This window comes from Schistocerca americana, chromosome 1, assembly GCF_021461395.2.
Source record: "Schistocerca americana isolate TAMUIC-IGC-003095 chromosome 1, iqSchAmer2.1, whole genome shotgun sequence".
Taxonomy (NCBI): domain Eukaryota; kingdom Metazoa; phylum Arthropoda; class Insecta; order Orthoptera; family Acrididae; genus Schistocerca; species Schistocerca americana.
The window spans coordinates 163585938-163605172 of NC_060119.1; the positions used below are offsets into that span (position 1 = coordinate 163585938).

Here is a 19235-nt window from a genome sequence, read left to right on the forward strand (position 1 = left end):
CATCATTCCGGACCCGCGTGACTGCTACTGTCGCAGGTTCTAATCCTGCCTCAGGCATGCATGTGTGTGATGTCCTTAGGTTTGTTAGGTTTAAGTAGTTCTAAGCTCTAGGGGACTGATGACCTCAGATGTTAAGTCCCATAGTGCTCAGAGCCATTTGAACCATTTTTTTTTTTTTTTTGTAATTTCCACAAGCATTTCTAATCGCTTTTGAGTGATACTACTTCCACCACTCCTCAAGAGTCGGCTGTCATCTTCCGTTTCAAACATTTATTCTTCTGCAGCATCGCATTTATGAAGTTTCTATTCTCTTCTTGTCTGAACTGTCTATCGCCCATGTTTCACTTCCGAACTAGGATTCGCACCTTGAAAATGGCGGGGTGTTCTCCCGCCGAAATATCGGCGGTCGCTGAAAGTGTTACCTGGCTGAATTCCCGGAAGTTGTTTGACAGACACATATTTTCAGAAAAAGTTCCTAAATTTATATAAGATATCAGCACTTTTTCTTTTTCAGAGACGATTATCTTGCTGCTGCCAGTCCACATTTTGTATCGTCTCTGTCTGGTCCATCGTCGGTGATGCTACTTGCAGCGTCACTGTGTTTAACTGAACCACTTACCACGTTTGTATTATTTGGTAACGTTTTTCTTATAACTTCTTCTCCAGACACTATTCATTCATTTCAAAGGAACTCGTAAGGCCCTTGATGTCTCTGTTAGATTTACAACCGTAAACCCCATTTCGATTTTTTTTTCCTCTACTGTGTACATAGCCCGAATAACACAGGGGACAAGCTACAGCCTTGATCTCACTCCGTTCTCTACTGCTGCATCTCTCTCATAAACTCCAGCTCTTATAGCTGTAATCTGATATATGTGGTTTTTTTTAGATAAACTTTCACTTCATGCTACTATTAGAAGCCTTGGTCTTGCAAATTGAGAAGCGATCACAATAAATCAGTTTTGGTTATTGATAATTTGATACCAGTGTCCGAGTGTAATTTGTACAGCACTGAAGATGATTACTATGTGATCGAAAATCGATTCAGCAGAAACATCAATATTACGGCCAACGCTGACCTTCCTTTTAATTTAACAATGATAATTGTTACAAACCAACAGACAGACACTGTAGCACATGCAGTGGTAAATAAATGGCTATCAAAGTTCAGTGTTCCAGAGATGATAACCCCAGCTCCTGTCAGAGCTGATGAAGCCGTTTTGTCCTTTGTTACATAACTGCAAACTGAGCTGTAGCCAATTATGTAATGTGTCGTTGTAGTGATGGCTATGTCGGAAAGGGGAGGGAGATTCAGTGAGCTGACAGCAACTGAGGATGGATGAATTACTGTGGAGCTGATGTTCCAGCATGTGGAGGATTGTCGTAGTGACCAAGACCACAGAGCTGAAGTAATAAGTGTGGTCTGGATTCCTCTTCGTACATTTATGTCCATTTGGCATGCCCATGCACCTGAACTCCTTGTGTATCAGCTACCAGTCGGCCAGGTCAACAACAGGAATTAGGAATTACTTGATGTGACTAAAAAGAAACGAAAATCGTCAGCTTTATTTGATGCTAGAGATGTCAGTGAAGCAGTACATAGGGATACCACCAAGGCATAGTTTGAAAAGACTGTCCAGAACTGACGCAGCAGGCGTCACCACACAGGCCATATTATAAAGTTACCACATTTCTAGCTCTCACTGACACTGCGGAAGTGGGACGTCGTGTGGAGAAACACTGATTGGGTCTATTATACACTCTGCATGTCGCTGAGCCCCTTTCTGTCCTATGTGGCAAGGATTGATAGACTGGCAAACCACTGGTGGATCTAACTGCCATAAATAATACCCATTTTATCCAGTCTGTATCAGTTACAACATGCAGCCAGCTTTAAGAGAAAGTCTATGCCAGTCATCGTTCCAAAATAGGACATCCAGTTTCTGCTGTAGGACACTGTCTCAAATCGAGCTGGCACTGGGATCGAACTGGTGTTCCCCAGTACTACGCCATTTACCGGATGGCTTCCATTGACTAGAGGTCGCCAGATTGTATTTCTTGGTTAACTTCTGAGCCTGCCTAGCTGCCTTCTAGTGGCACACGCTGCTGCCACCTGTTTACCTTGCATGGCCACACTAACGCTGTAAGATGAGGTCACTGCTGTCCATGTCAGTGTCAACGGTTCGTCTCCATATGTTCCCAAGCATCCTGCATTAGCCTGTGCACAAGCCCGGCCATCTACTCCTGATGCCATCACATCTGCTTTCCACACAGGCCAAAGTCCTTTTCGGCGTTTTCTCGCCACCATACGAGGTGCATTCAAGTTCTAAGGCCTCCGATTTTTTTTCTCCAGACTTGAAAGAGATAGAAACATGCGCATTGTTTTAAAATGAGGCCGCGTTCATTGTCAATACGTCCCAGAGATGGCAGCACAGTACGGCAGATGGAATTTTACCACCAGCGGCGAGAATGAGAACTGTTTTAAATACTTAAAATGGCGACGTTTCCTTACTTGAACAGCGTGCAATCACTCGTTTTCTGAATTTGTGTGGTGTGAAACCAATTGAAATTCATCGACAGTTGAAGGAGAACATCATGTGACAACAAACCGAAACAACCTCGGGCTCGCACAAGCCGGTCTGACAACATGATCTAGAAAGTGGAGAGAATTGTTTTGGGGGATCGCCGAATGACTGTTGAACAGATCGCCTCCAGAGTTGGCATTTCTGTGGGTTCTGTGCACACAATCCTGCATGACGACCTGAAAATGCGAAAAGTGTCATCCAGGTGGGTGCCACGAATGCTGACGGACGACCACATGGCTGCCTGCGTGGCATGTTGCCAAGCAATGTTGACGCATAACGACAGCATGACTGGGACTTTCTTTTCGTCGGCTGTGACAATGGTTGAGACGTGGATGCCATTTTTCAATCCAGAAACAAAGCGCCAGTCAGCTCAATGGAAGTACACAGATTCATCGCCACCAAAAAAATTTCGGGTAACCGTCAGTGCCGAAAAAATGATGGTGTCCACGTTCTGGGACAGCGAGGGCGTAATCCTTACCCACTGCGTTCCAAAGGGCACTACGGTAACAGGTGCATCCTACGAAAATGTTTTGAAGAACAAATTCCTTCCTGCACTGCAACAAAAACGTCCAGGAAGGGCTGCGCGTGTGCTGTTTCACCAAGATAACGCACCCGCACATCGAGCTAACGCTACGCAACAGTTTCTTCGTGATAACAACTTTGAAGTGATTCCTCATGCTCCCTACTCACCTGACCTGGCTCCTAGTGACTTTTGGCTTTTTCCAACAACGAAAGACACTCTCCGTGGCCGCACATTCACCAGCCGTGCTGCTATTGCCTCAGCGATTTTCCAGTGCTCAAAACAGACTCCTTAAGAAGCCTTCGCTGTTGCCATGGAATCATGGCGTCAGCGTTGTGAAAAATGTGTACGTCTGCAGGGCGATTACGTCGAGAAGTAACGCCAGTTTCATCGATTTCGGGTGAGTAAATCAGAAAAAAAATTGGTGGCCTTAGAACTTGAATGCACCTCGTACTGCTGATAGCTGGATGCCGTCCGGTACCGTCAGCGTATGCCATGAAATGACTACGCCAGCAAAATGTGAGTGCTGTGTTCAGCATCCTAGACGCACACCAAGGCTGATGTTCGACCCTGTCCAGTGGCTCGAACAACATCACTATTGTATATGAATAGATGATGGTCACCTTAGTCCTGTTGATATGCCAGTGACTATGGAGAGCTGAACGATGTCTTGATCTCTACAGAACGCTTCTTCCACCAACCATAGAGCAAGGTCTCTGCGGCGTGGTAGATGATCGGCAGTTGAGGTCGTTAACGCAATAAGGCACGTCAATATCAACAGCTTCATTCCCAGCCCCCAGTACTTCCTCTCTACGCACCTGTGGCAGTTACTGACCCTTCGAAGTCGCAGACGCCGGCGATGAACGGCACCGCCTCGAAATCTCCACTGAGCATGATGTCCGTGGGATGGCGAGTCATGAACGCTCCCCCCTCAGCGTCTGGAGCCTCCAGCGTGCCCGCGAAGTTGAAGATCCAACAGCGAACCTTGTCCTGGAGACACACAGAGGTCCGCTGAACCCCACAGAGTTGACCATACCACTCGTGGCCAGGAGTGTATACTACTATCGTGCCCAAAAACGCCAAGGACAATGAACATCACTAGCTACACTACAGCATTTTTACAAAATGTTAGTCATTCCCTCTGAAAGAGCACACCAGTCGCTTTGGAGGGCTGTAGTTGGTGTAGAACTGGGAACGGTATAAGGTGCTCATGTAAGCCCCCTTGCAGCCCTCTCTGGCTATGCCGTGGCAGTGAGGTGGTCTTTGTACCTGTCGGTTGGATGGAATCAGCGCAGCAACAGATGAGCCGACGTGTTTGGACGTATCACGAAGTGAATGAACTTGCTCAACATGTATGTGTATCAGTGCAGATGATTCATCGTCTATATAAAGCTTGATGCACCACTTGTGGCCTTATAACATGGTGTGAGAACATTGGTCGTAAGAAGAACCCGACCGAAGGACAGCTAACGTCAAGCCTTGTCAAAGATAATCGTTTCCAAACCTAACAGCAATTGCAGCTATCAGTGAATACAGTTCCATATCTAATAGTTTGTGCGCCAAGATTGGATGCCAAGGGAACTGGATGCGATGGATATCTGGAGTCGGGCACGTCGCAAAAAGCCGCTGCTTACAGAGACACACAAAGGTGCACGTCTCCAGTGGGCGAAGCAACACAGAAAATGGAAAGTAGCCGACTGGAGGCGTGTAGTGTGGTCCGACTAGCTGTGGTTTTTCCTCTTGTCAAGTGATTAAACGTGCTGACTGCACCGGAGGCTCAATGAGACGTTTAACCTGCAGTGAATGCTGTTGTTTGGACAAGGGCTGGTTCTGTGATAGTCAGGGGTTGTTTTCGTATCATGACATGCGCCGACTCATTCAGGTTACGAGGATATGACATGTTTATTCGAACATCCTGAGAGAACAGGGATGCTCTGTCTTCATCATCTTGCGAGTATTCTGCGCCTGGTTCCGCTTCTCGCTTCCCGTTTTCCACTTCCTTTCGTCAAGAATCGTTGCTGACGTCTTCTGGCAGCCATCACGTTCCAGGTTTATCGCTTCCAGCTCATCACAGACTGTCCGCGTTCTCTCCATTGGCAACACTATCTTCGGCCATCGTCCATCGTTTACAGGTGTCCATAACACTTTAGATGTTTCATGTCTATGGTGTCTCTTATTGATTTATCGACACGCACAGCCTCTCTTACGTCGGTATTTGGCAATCTGTCCAGAGTGGAGATTCCACAACTTCCTCTCCAAAGTCCCTCTCGACTTCAAGAAACATTTTTCTCTGAGGCTTGTTTATTATCCATGTTTCTGTTCCGTACATAGCGAAGGTTTCAACAACTGAACGATCTATCACCTGCTTGGTCATTTCCGTTAGTTTGTTATTCCAAACGATTGAGTTTATTGTATTGTTTATGTCACCTTCACTGATATCATAACCTACAGATACTTAAAAGACTTACATCCCCTGATCCTACTGGCTCTAACCCCCAGATCCTCTATGGTATTGCAACCAGCCTTCAGACATTGGGTTCCTGTCATGCTTATTGTGAGGGTCCACTTTTAACTCCCAAAGCATGTACTCGGCAGTATCCTGGTCTCCTGCTAAGATCACCTGGTCATCTGTGAAGAGAAGTGGGTACAAGATTTCATCACTCACACGGAGTCTCATGCCTCCATATGTGTTTCTCCAGGCTTTCTGTGCTTTTTCCACATAGATTTTAAATGGCGCCTGTGCTACAGCAGGCTGTCATACAATACTAAAAAAATGGTGTTTTTAAGTGAATTAATTCATGGATGGATTACATTTCTTCAAGGTTCTCTTAGCATGGCATTTGATTTTCCTACAAGGTGAATTATGTGATGATTCTACTTTAGACTGGTTTTTTGCCTTCTTTCTCTTCCATTACCAGTTCCCTCCCTCGAACACATAGCACAGTGATTTCTTGAATAGGGACTGGCTTGTCTATTTGATACGTTGGCTCTTTTTCATAGAGCCAATAATTTATAATTTGGCAATATCTATATTTGACTGTACTGTGGAGAACAATGCCCTAAATTAAGCAAAACATGTTTCTCCAGTTTTACTGTAACACTTACGTTTCATACTCACATTATCTCTGTTGGAGTTTGTGTTAACAATCTCCATGTTGTTTATAGGTAAATAATTAAAACTGTAGGCAAACAGAGCATAGTGTATATTGTTTTCCCGTTCCTTATTGTTACACATTGTAAACACTAGATATATGAAACGGAGATGACACGATAAATGTATACCCTAATAAATATACGATGTTAAAAGTTTGTTCCATATTTTGTAAAAGTAAAGAACATAACTTAATATCAGAAACTATTGATGTGGTGTCACCGCCAGACACCACACTTGCTAGGTGGTAGCTTAAATCGGCCGCGGTCCATTTAGTACATGTCGGACCCGCGTGTCGCCACTGTGATCGCAGACCTAGGGCCACCACAAGGCAGGTCTCGAGATACGGACGAGCACTCGCCCCAGTGGTACGGACGACATTGCTAGCGACAATACGGAAGAAGCCTTCCTCTCATTTGCCGAGAGACAGTTAGAATAGCCTTCTGCTAAGTCCATGGCTACGACCTAGCAAGGCACCAATTGTAACAGTGCATGTATCTTACGAGTCTCATTTGTATAGTCAAGAGAGATGTATCACAAGGAGTGAATAAAGTTAAGTATATTCCAAAGCTACGTATTTTCTTGATAGCAGTCATAACGTATCTTGTTCCAGACTTGACGCCAGTCGGCGTGTGTGTACGCGTGCCTTTCTTTCGGCTCCCTTCCCAGTGTGGCGTAGCAAGCTTGTTACGCCACAACAATTGAGATATCTGAAATATGCATTAAACACCTTTCCCATGGGTTTAATTTGATATCAACGACTACATACTGACAGTAAAGAATTTTAGATCAAAATCTTTTCGTATAACAGATTGTTTTAGGGTTTTCAATAGTATTCCCGGTTACAGATAAGCAAACAGATTTGCTACAGTTTACTACATACTTCGACGTGTACCACCTACTCTGAGTGCAGTGAAATCTTTGTTAAAGTGCTGGAGTTTTGCAGTCGAATACTGCACCTGATGCAAATTCTAATTGTGCCACTACGTGTTGTATGGGAACTATATAGCAACATTAAATGCAAGGTTAAAAAAAATGAGTCAGCGTCAACCTCGTTCTTTAAAACTGGTGTAATTATTGCTTTTCTAAGCAGAGGAATCATTGGCAGGGCGGTAATGCTCTGTAAATATTGAAGTAGGGAGTGGTTTACTCCGTTTCTTGTACGGATAAGCCATTCTATAGCAAACTGTTTTTTAGTGTGCTACATAGTCAAGAAGACATATATATGAAATATGATTCCACACAACACTCGATTTTGTAGGAACTGCACCGTACGGAAGACACTTTGGCACTCAGACAACGATTGCTATGTAATAGAGAGACGTTTTGCGATACTTCATAATTAGACTTGGTTTCCTGGAGATGATGGATAATTGTTGCAGGGACTATCAATCATCCCCGAACGTAAATAAATGCAACTGTTGCAGACGAATACGCGAAGAAGCCCGTTACTGTCCATTATGCGACTGAAAATAACCCAGTGCGAATCGTAACAACCATGTTATACCTAGGAGTAACTGTCCGCACTAACATGAAGTAGAACAATCACATAATACAGCTCGCAGAAAAGTCAGATGCCATTCTGAGGTTCATCGGGACATTCTAGAAACTGTAATCCATCCACGAAAGAAGTGGCTCACAAAAGACTTATTCGACCGATTTTTTGAGTAGTGTCCTTCAGTCTCAGAGGCTTACCAGGTTAGAGTAATACAGGAGACAGACAAGATGCAACACAGAGCAGCATGAATGCAACCGTTTAGTAGATGACTGCGGATATAAATCGTCTGTCATCAAAAGCTAAATACTTAATTTCTATCTCTATGGTGTTCTAATGCTATTCCATTGCAATTTTGTTGCTGAGAGTTCTTATCCTTCTGCAATACCCTTTAATTCTTAAAGGCTTGTGACGATAGATCGCTAGACTTCCTCTTTTTCTGCAAACAACCCCTGCACATGTAAACTTCCTTTACACCATGAACAAATAGCGAAGGATAAACATAGCTGACGCCACTATTCTGGCGAAATGAAGAAATTCTTGCTGATCAAAACATACCATACCAAATGCCGGCAAAAACAGCGTCACATTGCAACATTGCACTGCTAAGCGAAACGTCGAGCTGTACTGACGTGGAGAACACGGTGTCATCACCCGATTTCCCGGAAACTTCGCTTAGTGGAAGAGGCGTCAAAATAAGCGAACACCTGTCTCAGCTTATTCGTAGATCCTCGACCGTTTCTGAAAACGTGATGGTCAAAGTTTTCTAGGTAATTTATGTGCCCTTTACCACGTGATATCCTCAGACGAAATGATGGGTCAGAGGATACCATCAAGGCTTTTTTTTTTTTTTTTTTTTTTTTTTCGCCCCATGTCCGAAATCCGACTATTGTTTTTATTTATTTTATTTTTATTGTTTTCATTTACCTACCCTTGATAGTAGAAGGTTACTACACGAATGTTTCTTATCAAAATAAAGAATACGATGGCGTTATATCAATTTTATAATTACAACTGGATTTCATAATAAGTGGCACAGATTTATTATATGATGAATGTGTGTATTGTATGTTGCGGAGTTACAATCTTTTTAAATTCTCAAATTTTGATATTTCACTCTCATATCAATTCTTATATTTTATTGACACGTAGATTTGATGCATTCCCTTCGATGATACCGATCGTAGACACATTCGAATCCCAGAAATTCCAAACACCAAAAGTCGCGTGAAGGCAGGTTTGCCACAGTGACATTTATTCGTATGAGTCATAGTCGGGAAAGAAACTTCGTTAACATTGGCCTGAATTTGGCGAGGGAGAAGTCCATACGTTTCTGCAAGTATGTTACTTATTAATGATTATATCCCTTAGAGATCCCAAACTGCGTGGATGTTTGACTGATACATTTCAGCCGTTGTTCCAAATAGTCCTAGACATTTCCTCAGGAATTAGGATCAAATGATTTAAATGGTCATCTGAGATATGGTAGGCTGCCTGAGTGTTCGTCAGACAAAATAAGTGTCCGTGAAAGTCTGTGAACATAGCAGTTATCTGTCATCTTGGAAGATGGGAATGTCTACAGCATGATGACATGAAGATGTAGAAGTAAGGGCAACACTTGGTAACTGAAAATGTTAATGAAAACATCATGATTCCTATTCACGGTAACCTAAATGTCTGGGCCCAAGTCACGATACGAGAAACACCTCCAAACGTAAGAAAAGCAAAATGAAAAAAATATAAATCAATCTCAAAATTTTTACCTCACCCACTACATGCGTCGTTGATTAATCATCATCATCACGTGGAAAGTATAGTTTATATAGCTGCTCTTGGTGACAAACATTGTCGATTTCTTGTAAGACCGTTGGGGAGATCAAAAGGTTAGATTGGTTAGATTGTAACTTACGTTATTAATAGTTAAATCAAGCAACTTTTTAAAATTTATGACATAACGCTGAATAATTTTTTAAATTTCTAATTGATTTCGATACGCTTATCAGTAGTGCAACCGTTTTCTCACATGCATCTTAACTCTCAGTACTCATACATTATAGTCATAAATTTTACTACTAACGTAATATCTGTAAGTTTTGTGCTAATCGTAAAGGTAACTATTTTCTTATATATATCTTAAATCCTATTTCATTGGAGTCATAAATACCATAACGTGGTCATGAAATATGTACTTTTAAATAGTTCCACAATTTACTTAAATGTATTCCTCATTATAATATTAAAAAGATATAAAAATCTAACATACTCAAAAACATATGACTTTCAGAAATATTTTAATCAGTTCCTACTGTTGTCACACAACTAAATATTACTGTTTCTGTGCCTCAATACCACAAGAAATGTACATGTATATCCTAATCCCGTTTATGTTCACTACGAATCTGTTATTTAAACTACTGACCCTAAGATCTTCGTAAATGTAGCTTCTGTGCTACAAAACTAAAAATTTGTATGACGAATGTACAATGAAATACGAATGTACAATGAAATGTATACGGGGTTTCCCGCGCCAGAATGCACCGCACATACTGTTCTTTTTGCACTATTTGCCATCTCACATCTATAAATACTACGTCTAATTCACTTGGTTATTAAAAGATGCAACAAATAGTCAATACTTGCCACTAGTAACAGCTACGTAAAAAATTCTCTCCATCTGCTGTTGGTGATGCTGTCTAATAGCATTATGGATGACGTAAAAGCTCCCTGACTGGTGCACAATATTTTTTTTTCATTTAAATGAAATGTTGCAGTCCGTGCAGCATTTTTCATAATGATGTTATTGATATCACAGAACCGTTTACAGCCTGCACTACACACTATACACACGGAAGATGTTAAGCGTCTCATTGGGTCGTTGCGAGTTCCATCATTTAAAAAGGGAAATAATCGCGACCCATCGGACCACTGTACACACCTTCCATCAACTATTGTCTAAGTTTTGTGTTGTTTGGCCCATTGAAATCATCCAGTTTTATGTGCTTAAGCGAGCGACGGCTATTTGCAAGGTAACAGTCTTCAAATGTCTATCCTGCAGTTCCCTTAGAAATGTTCGCTCTGAAACTGATTAAGCTGCACTTGTAATCTTTGACAGCAGCAACTCCTGTCTAATTTGAAACTAATATGTCACTGCCAACACGTGACACTCAACTCTGGTCCCTGTCATTTAAGAATTTCTACAACCACTGTTCTTATGTCATTGTGCGGTACTGTGGGGAGTACACCATTCGCTGTAGACACATTGCTTGGTCTGCATTGAAACACCAGTAATTCTGGCTGCTTTGTTCACGATTTGGTCAGTGGCACGATAACTCCCTTATGCCTCTCTGTCATATGCCCACGTCGACCCATCTTAATACAATGTTTCTATACAATCAATTTGCCATCATGACGCATGCCAGCAGTGAAGGGTCACATGACCACCAGCTACAAGTTATATACTATCGACAGCACTCCAAATCGACAAATGTGCTTTTTTAATCGGATTTTTAAATTTTGAACTCTAAGCATATGTAGAGCGTTTGAAATACCGTACCTCTTCTGTGCGACCCAACATGGCGCTCTCCTGTAGCAGTCTAGCAGGCTGCTTGCTGAGGAACTCCACAAGCTCCTTGGAGTCCTGCGTCTTCAGGCCCAGGTGCTCTCCCAGCAGAAAGGACCTCGTACGCACGTCCTTCGAGAAGAGCCCATCGCCTGTCGCTACTCCACTCTGGGCGATGGCTCTCCGGAATAGGCCTGCAGAAGTGGAAGTTCCTGAAAGGGATACCTGCACCTACGTCTTACCTACATCTATGTCTACAGCCACAACTACTTTTAGAGCTACTTCCTTGCCGAAATCGACATCTTTGTTTATATCTATGTATAATCTATGTTTTCTATCTATGAATACATCTACACCTACTTGTGTGTCTACTTCATCTACATGTACACATATATTTGCATCTATAACTACATCTATCTCTACATCTGGATATAAGGCTACCTGCCGGCCGCTGGTGGCCGAGCGGTTCTAGGAGCTTCAGTCTGGAACCGTGCGACCGCTACGGTCGCAGGTTCGAATCCTGCCTGGGGCATGGATGTGTGTGATGTCCTTAGGTTAGTTAGGTTTAAATAGTTCTAAGTTTTAGGGGACTGATGACCTGAGATGTTAAGTCCCATAGTGCTCAGAGCCATTTGAACCATTTTTGAAGTCTACCTCTACTCATCGAGCAAGATGTTTTACAGTGCGTGGCGGACGGTGGTTTGTACCACTGCTAGTCATTCCGTTTTCTGGTTCGCCCACAAAGGGAATGGGCCAAAAATGATGTACTTCCAACATTGCAGCACAGTCAGCAATCGTGATAATTTAATATATAAGAAACTATCAGCCTCGATTGCGGTAACGAAAACAACCTTTACCTAGGTTTCAGCCCAAATAATTGAGCCTTCTTCAGAAGATATACCGGAATATGTAATTTGTCTAAGAGGACATGGTCTGTTTTAGTTTTATATCGAGACCATGCCCTCTTAGAAAAATTATAGGTTCAGATATATCCTCTGAAGAAGGCCGGCCGAAGTGGCCGTGCGGTTAAAGGCGCTGCAGTCTGGAACCGCAAGACCGCTACGGTCACAGGTTCGAAATCTGCCTCAGGCATGGATGTTTGTGATGTCCTTAGGTCAGTTAGGTTTAACTAGTTCTAAGTTCTAGGGGACTAATGACCTCAGAAGTTGAGTCCCATAGTGCTCAGAGCCATTTGAACCATTTTTTTCTGAAGAAGGCTCAATTATTTGGGCTGAAACCTAGGTAAAGGTTGGTTTCATTACCGCAATCGAGGCTGATAGTTTCTTATATATCTAAAATGATGTCCTGTATGCCTCTGTATGGTCCCTAATATCCTTACAGTCCTTAAGCTAAATGTACTTTGCAGAAAGAAGTCTCTGTGTCACGAATGGAGTTTCCCTATACTTCTCCAACAGCTTTCTGCAGGCCGTATTAAACACCTCTTCAATGATTCGGAAAAGACATTTAAAGCTATAGAAATCTATTACACTCGTATTTAAACTAGTTTCGATTTTAAATCACCATACTTTCGATAAATATTGCAACGTAATATGGTAGGACGGTTCGTGGTCATCAGCAGTCCAGGCAATACATATGAATCACTGTATCAAGCATCATCTTGAGATAAATATGAACAAGTTACTAGTTCAGCTCAATAGTGACTCTGAACAAACCTCAGGAAACTATAAAAGCTATAGTTGGTCGGTCGGAGGCTCCAATGGCGTATGGTTGCCTGTACGTGGATCAACTGATCGAAGCCTGTAATGAGTACTGATAAACAAGTATGCACTCTACTTAGCTATGTGAACATATTTATTACTTTCGGCGCTAATCAGTTCAATGGTACCGCGAAGTACAGACATAGCCACTTTTGCGCTATAAAATGGAAGATCATAACTTGTACATCCGATGCCGATAAACTCAACTACACTGAGGGGAATGAAAACGCCTGTGGGACAAATTAATCAAAATTTCATCCTTATATGAGGTTATTTTTAGTATTTTCAATACCGAGAGAAGCTGCTCATACAGAAGAAGAATAAGGTGAGTACATGATGGTGCGATTGACGTTTTTGGAACGTATCATATGGACACCACAACACAGCACACTCAGAGGACGTGCAAGTGCAACCCATCAACATCCTTTGAATTTTCAGAGAAGTCAAATCATTGGCTTGACAGACATGGGAATATCTTACCGACAGATAGCATAGAAAGCTGGCTGTAGTCCAATGACTGCACAATTGGTGACGAAGTGGACTCGCAACATGGACTCACAACAGTGTGAAAGAAGAGAAGGCACCATTGCTGCAGCAGGAGACCAGAAGATTGTTCAACTGGCTCTGAGGAATAGACATGATAACAGATTAAATACATCCAGACGTTACTGTCAAAGTGTCACTACGAACCATATGGCACTGGGAAGTGGGTTGAGATCCAACGTTGTCATGCGGAGTTTACAGCTGACATGATACCACAGACAACAGAGACTTGCATGATGTAGAGTTAACTGGGACCATGAGTGGTACTCTGTGGTTTTCAGCAATAAGTCTCGCTTCTGCTTGCGGTGGTTAGGTCGTTGCTGATGTATCTGTAGACGACGTGGTCGACTACGCTATTGATGAGGAACTGCTGGAAACAGTATTTACCGTAAAATATCTAGGAGTAATCATCCAAAGTGGAATGACCACACAACACAAACAGTAAGAACAGTAGCTGCCAAAATGAGTTGACAGAAAGGCTTATAAGGAGCTTGTTTGACTGACACTTAATATGGGATCTTTACCAGATAGTAGTCATCGAAGAGATACAGAAAAACCAATGGAAAGCGATGCCATTCTTTACGAGATTTTTTAATCAGCAAGAGAGCTTTACCGAGATGCTGAATACACTCCATTGGTGGGCGTTACAAGAGAGGCGTTGTGCACTGCGGAGAGGTATACTACTGACATATCGAGAGAACACTTTCCGGCGAGGGTCGTATAACATATTTCTTCTTCGTATATCCATAATTGAAACGGACGACTTGGGACGTCAGGTAGTGTAATATATGTTAAAAAATGACGAAATTCTCCCAGCTGTATTGAGATGTTGGTTTTATTGGCAACTATTTTCGATGTTGTTACGACATCATCTTCAGGCCCTAAATACAACATACCATACATGAACAACCGATGCAACTGTGGTGTCACCGCCAGACACCACACTTGCTAGGTGGTAGCTTTAAATCGGCCGCGGTCCCTTAGTACATGTCGGACCCGCGTGTCGCCACTGTGTGATCGCAGACCGAGCGCCACCACAAGGCAGGTCTCGAGATACGGACTAGCACTCGCCCCAGTTGTACGGACGACTTTGCTAGCGACTACATGGACGAAGCATTGCTCATTAGCCGAGCCAATAGTTAGAATAGCCTTCAGCTAAGTCAATGGCTACGACCTAGCAAGGCGCCATTAGTAACATTGCATGTATCTAAAGAGTCTCACTTGTATCGCCACAATCTCCAGATGTACCAAAGGGATGGATTAAAGTTAAGTATTCCAGAAGCTACGTACTTTTCTTTATAACATTCATTACGTATCCTGTTTCAGACCTCACGCACTCTGCTTTAACTTAGCGTGTGCCTTTCGGCTTCCTCTCATTGTGTCTAGGCTGTCTTGTCTAGACACAACAGCAACAACAGTAATTTATGAGTTACTATGCAAAACAATTCTATTATAACCATATTACATAATGGATAATTTTAATGAAACTAATTATATTATTGGCCATTTCCGTTAAAATACCATCACTCTGGACATTAGCCATGTACGTGGTATCACTAAATACAAATGAAGTTGTATATGCACAATATGAAGTTGTATATGCACACTCTGGACATTAGCCATTTACGTGGTATCACTAAATACAAATGAAGTTGTATATGCACAATCGTTTTCTTATATCTGTAGACGACGTGGTCGACTACGCTATTGATGAGGAACTGCTGGAAACAGTATTTGCCGTAAAATATCTAGGAGTAATCATCCAAAGTGGAATGACCACACAGCACAAACAGTAAGAACAGCAGCTGCCAAAATGAGTTGACAGAAAGGCTCTTAAGGAAATCATCCACAAAGCAAGTGGCTTATAAGGAGCTTGTTTGACTGACACTTAATATGGGATCTTTACCAGATAGTAGTCATCGAAGAGATAGAGAAAAACCAACGGAAAGCTTAAAAAGGGTTTAGTCATTTCTTGGTAAAATAAATTTTTATGCTAAATTTATACTAGATGCCGCCCAGAGCACCACACCCCTTATAATCTGTGCAAGAAAATCCAAAGTACGAAAGGTCACAGCTTGCTTTCGTGGCATTAAGACATTACCTAAACTCTGCTCCTTGTCCGGTGACCTGCAACGCATCAAAACTCCTTGTCCTGGCCGCTGACGTATCTCATCATGGCCGGCCGCTGTGACCGAGCGGTTCTAGGCGCTTCAATCTAGAGCCGCGTGACCGCTACGGTCGCAGGTTCGAATCCTGCCTCGGGCGTGGATGTGTGCGATATCCTTAAGTTAGTTGGGTTTAAGTGGTTCTAAGTTCTAGGGGACTGATGACCTCAGATGTTACGTCCCATTGTGCTCAGAGCCATTTGAGCCTTCTCAGCATGCCATCAGATCTCATCGTTCTGACAAAACAGATGGCATGCATGAACAGTCCCTCGCATACACATCTAAAACGCCCACTTTAGCCCACTCAGGTGGAACTTCTGCATGGTCGCCGGGCCGGCCTGAAGTATACAACACTCCCACTCCAGACCAACCATAGCCCCTGTTGCTCGCTATCAGTACGGCGACCATAATATCGACAGAATACACACGGCCCTATGTGCTCATTAGATGGGGGAGTGTTGCAACATTTCCGTCATGTGTCAGCGAGGACGATACGCTGCATGGTCTGGTATGAACGACACCTCCGGTGATGGATAGAGGCGCAGGGGACGGTCACATGGACCTGGCCGCTGACATCAACCCAAAGATGAAAGCTGGTCATCAGGTTGCTACAAGTTACTTTGAGTTGTGCTCTAATAAGTTTACATTTCTTTGACAGCACACTTCCCTGACGTTGCTGTTCCATGGATTTCAACACGACTGTGTTTTTGTGGATGTTCTAATATTTACGACTCGTGCAGACTGGAATTGTGGACTATCAAGCGACAGCAGTATCTATACTTCTTTGTAATAAACAGAAGGAGTTGTTAGAAATAGTCATTCATGCATTTACTCTACCATTCATACATTCATTTGCCCATTCATTCCTTCATTTACATTCACTCATTCTGTAATTAAATTAGGAATGAATGAGTGTTTGGTTTAAGTAATAAGTCAATAAATGATAAGACGATGGAATGTACGTGTAAGTGAGAATAGGGTACTTGAATGAATCCATGAAATAATATGATTATTAAACTGAGGACTAACTATTTGAAAGGGTGTAAGTGGATGAGTGAAGTATTATTGAATGGAGAAGTCTGCAGATGAACTGAATGAATGAAGTGGGTAAATGAACAGATGACGAAAAACTAAATTAACGTAGTTATTGAACAGACATGTGAATAGCCAAAGGGGATTGAGCGAATTAATTTCTAGATTAATGAGTAGAAGACTGAGCAGTTGGTACGGCATAAGGGCATGAAATGAACTGAGTAAATCTAACGAACGAATGGAGAAATTAATTAATTGGGAAGTGAATAAATGAAGACAAATAAGAGAATGTGAGAACGAATTAATAATTCAAAGCGTGAACAGTTGGTAGGGATTAAATGCGTGAACGAGTGACGTAAACGACTGAGACTAAGTTAGTCAAGGAATGAATTTTGAAGTTTTTTAACGAATAAAAATAGGGAAAACGTGATAACGCATGAAGGAAAATTTGAAGGTCTCCCGTTCTTAAGAATCTGACACCACTAGCTCATAATGTAAAAAAGGAGGAAGGAAATTTTCTATGGGCTTCTCGAAGATACCGACCTGCCTTTCATTTTAAGCGATCTTTTATAAGTACTACGAACTAGAAATGTGTGGTGCGATAGTTATTTGAATTCCATCGCTCACAGTTACAAGTACGGTGCTTCAACCTGTGCAACACCTATCTCAGTTGAAGGTTTAGATTCGTCATTGGCTGCATCAAGAAGCATCTCATCGAATACCCAGAATGATCTAGAGAAATCAGGATTGCCGAAAGAGGATCCGATGCCAACTCACTGTCGCACCACCGTATTATACCCAAATTAATCATCAGAGAAAGATTTTCTGAGCGCATTAGACATCTGGTTATATTCTAGAGTATGCCTGGTAACATCAACAGCCAGAAACCCTGATGCCACCATTTGCTTACCTTTCGCCATCGGGGAGAGAACTAGCGCATGACAGGACCAGCCTCCTGCGCTGCACCCAAAGATGGTGATGTTGTCGGGGTCTCCGCCAAAGCTGGAGATGTTGTCCCGCACCCACCGCAGCGCCATTACCTGGTCCTTGAAGCCCATGTTGCCAGGAACCACATTGTCACCCGTACTCAGGAAGCCTGCAATAGAGTGGATACATACAATGTTGGTAATAAAAATTGCGACACCAGGATAGAGAGAAAATAAAATTTACATCTTTGTCTGTATAGTAGCTGATTCGGGGATACAAGCTGTACACTGAACTTACATCTGTAGGGACACTGATATTGAAGTTGGCCATTGAATCCAATTGAGCTTCGGTGACAGCTATCTACAGTCAACTCCTCAAGCCGCCAGAAATAGCGTGGCGGAGGAAACCTTGTGCAGCTGCTTTGTATTCCCTTTCCTGCTCCACTCGCAAATGGGTAGAGGGTTGGTTGTTTTCTCTCTGGCGTGCAGTACATCGTGCTCTGGCATTGAGTGACTTCAATGGAACGGAGTGTCTGACAACCTGTGCACGCGAAAGTTCCAGAGCTATATTCTAGGAAGGTCACAGCTGCATACTATCAAAATTGTTGCCCTATTTTTTCATGGGATCGATTGTCAGGGCTGATATCTTGCAAGTGTACTTTTTTCTCTTCAAAATATTCGATAAAGTTGTTGATGTTTCCTTGTATGTGGACTACTCCTAGTAGAATAGACTAACTGCTTAGCGTCCATGCATCCTCACTTCAACACCTGATCTCTTGTCCACTGGAAATTAAGCACTGAAGGCTTGCTCTCACCCCACGTACTTGGAGAGTCCAACCAACCTAAAAACATACGACTTGTAATGGCTACGATTATTAGTCGGTAAATAAATACTGATGTAATGTTGTTCAGTACATCGTCTTCAGTCACCAACAGAAATATCTGCACTTATACCCGATAACCTTGTATTTGCTAACCTCCATATACACTGAAGCGCAATAAAAAAAGCAAAAAACATGGCATGCGTATTCAAATATAGATATTTCTAAACAGGCAGAATACGGCGCTGCGGTTGATAACGCCTACATAAGACAACAACTGCTGGCGCAGTTGTTAGATCTGTGCTGTTAGCAGCTTATCAATATTTAAGTGAGCTTAAACATAGTGTTATAGTCGGTGCACAAGCGATGAGACACAGCATCTCCCGCATGACCATTTCATGAGTGTACCGTGAATATCTGTAATCCGGTAAAACATCAAATCTCCGACATCGCTGAGGCCAGAAAAACATCCTGCAAGAACGGGACCAATGACGACTGAAGAAAATTGTTTAGCGTGACAGAAGTGCAGCCCTTCCGCAAATTGCTGCAGATGTCAATGCTGCGTCATCAACAAGTGTCAGTGTGCGAACCATTCAACGAAACATCATCGGTATGGGCTTTCCGAGGCGAAGGCCCACTCGTGTACCCTTCATGACTGCACGACACAAAGCTTTACGCCTTGCCTGGGCCCGTCAACACTGACATTCGACTGTTGATGAC

The 19235-nt window shown here is 42.6% G+C and overlaps 1 protein-coding gene across 1 annotated transcript in view; it reads right to left on the minus strand.

The window, feature by feature from the left end:
- LOC124620897 (esterase FE4-like) overlaps nt 1-19235 on the minus strand; it is a 90041-nt gene that overhangs the window by 38705 nt on the left and 32101 nt on the right. The window contains exons 4-6 of the mRNA XM_047147101.1: nt 17679-17864; nt 11305-11504; nt 3924-4095 (exon numbers count right to left, since the gene is read on the minus strand). Coding sequence (XP_047003057.1) covers nt 3924-4095; nt 11305-11504; nt 17679-17864 — 558 coding nt within the window. The remainder of the gene's footprint in view (nt 1-3923; nt 4096-11304; nt 11505-17678; nt 17865-19235) is intronic.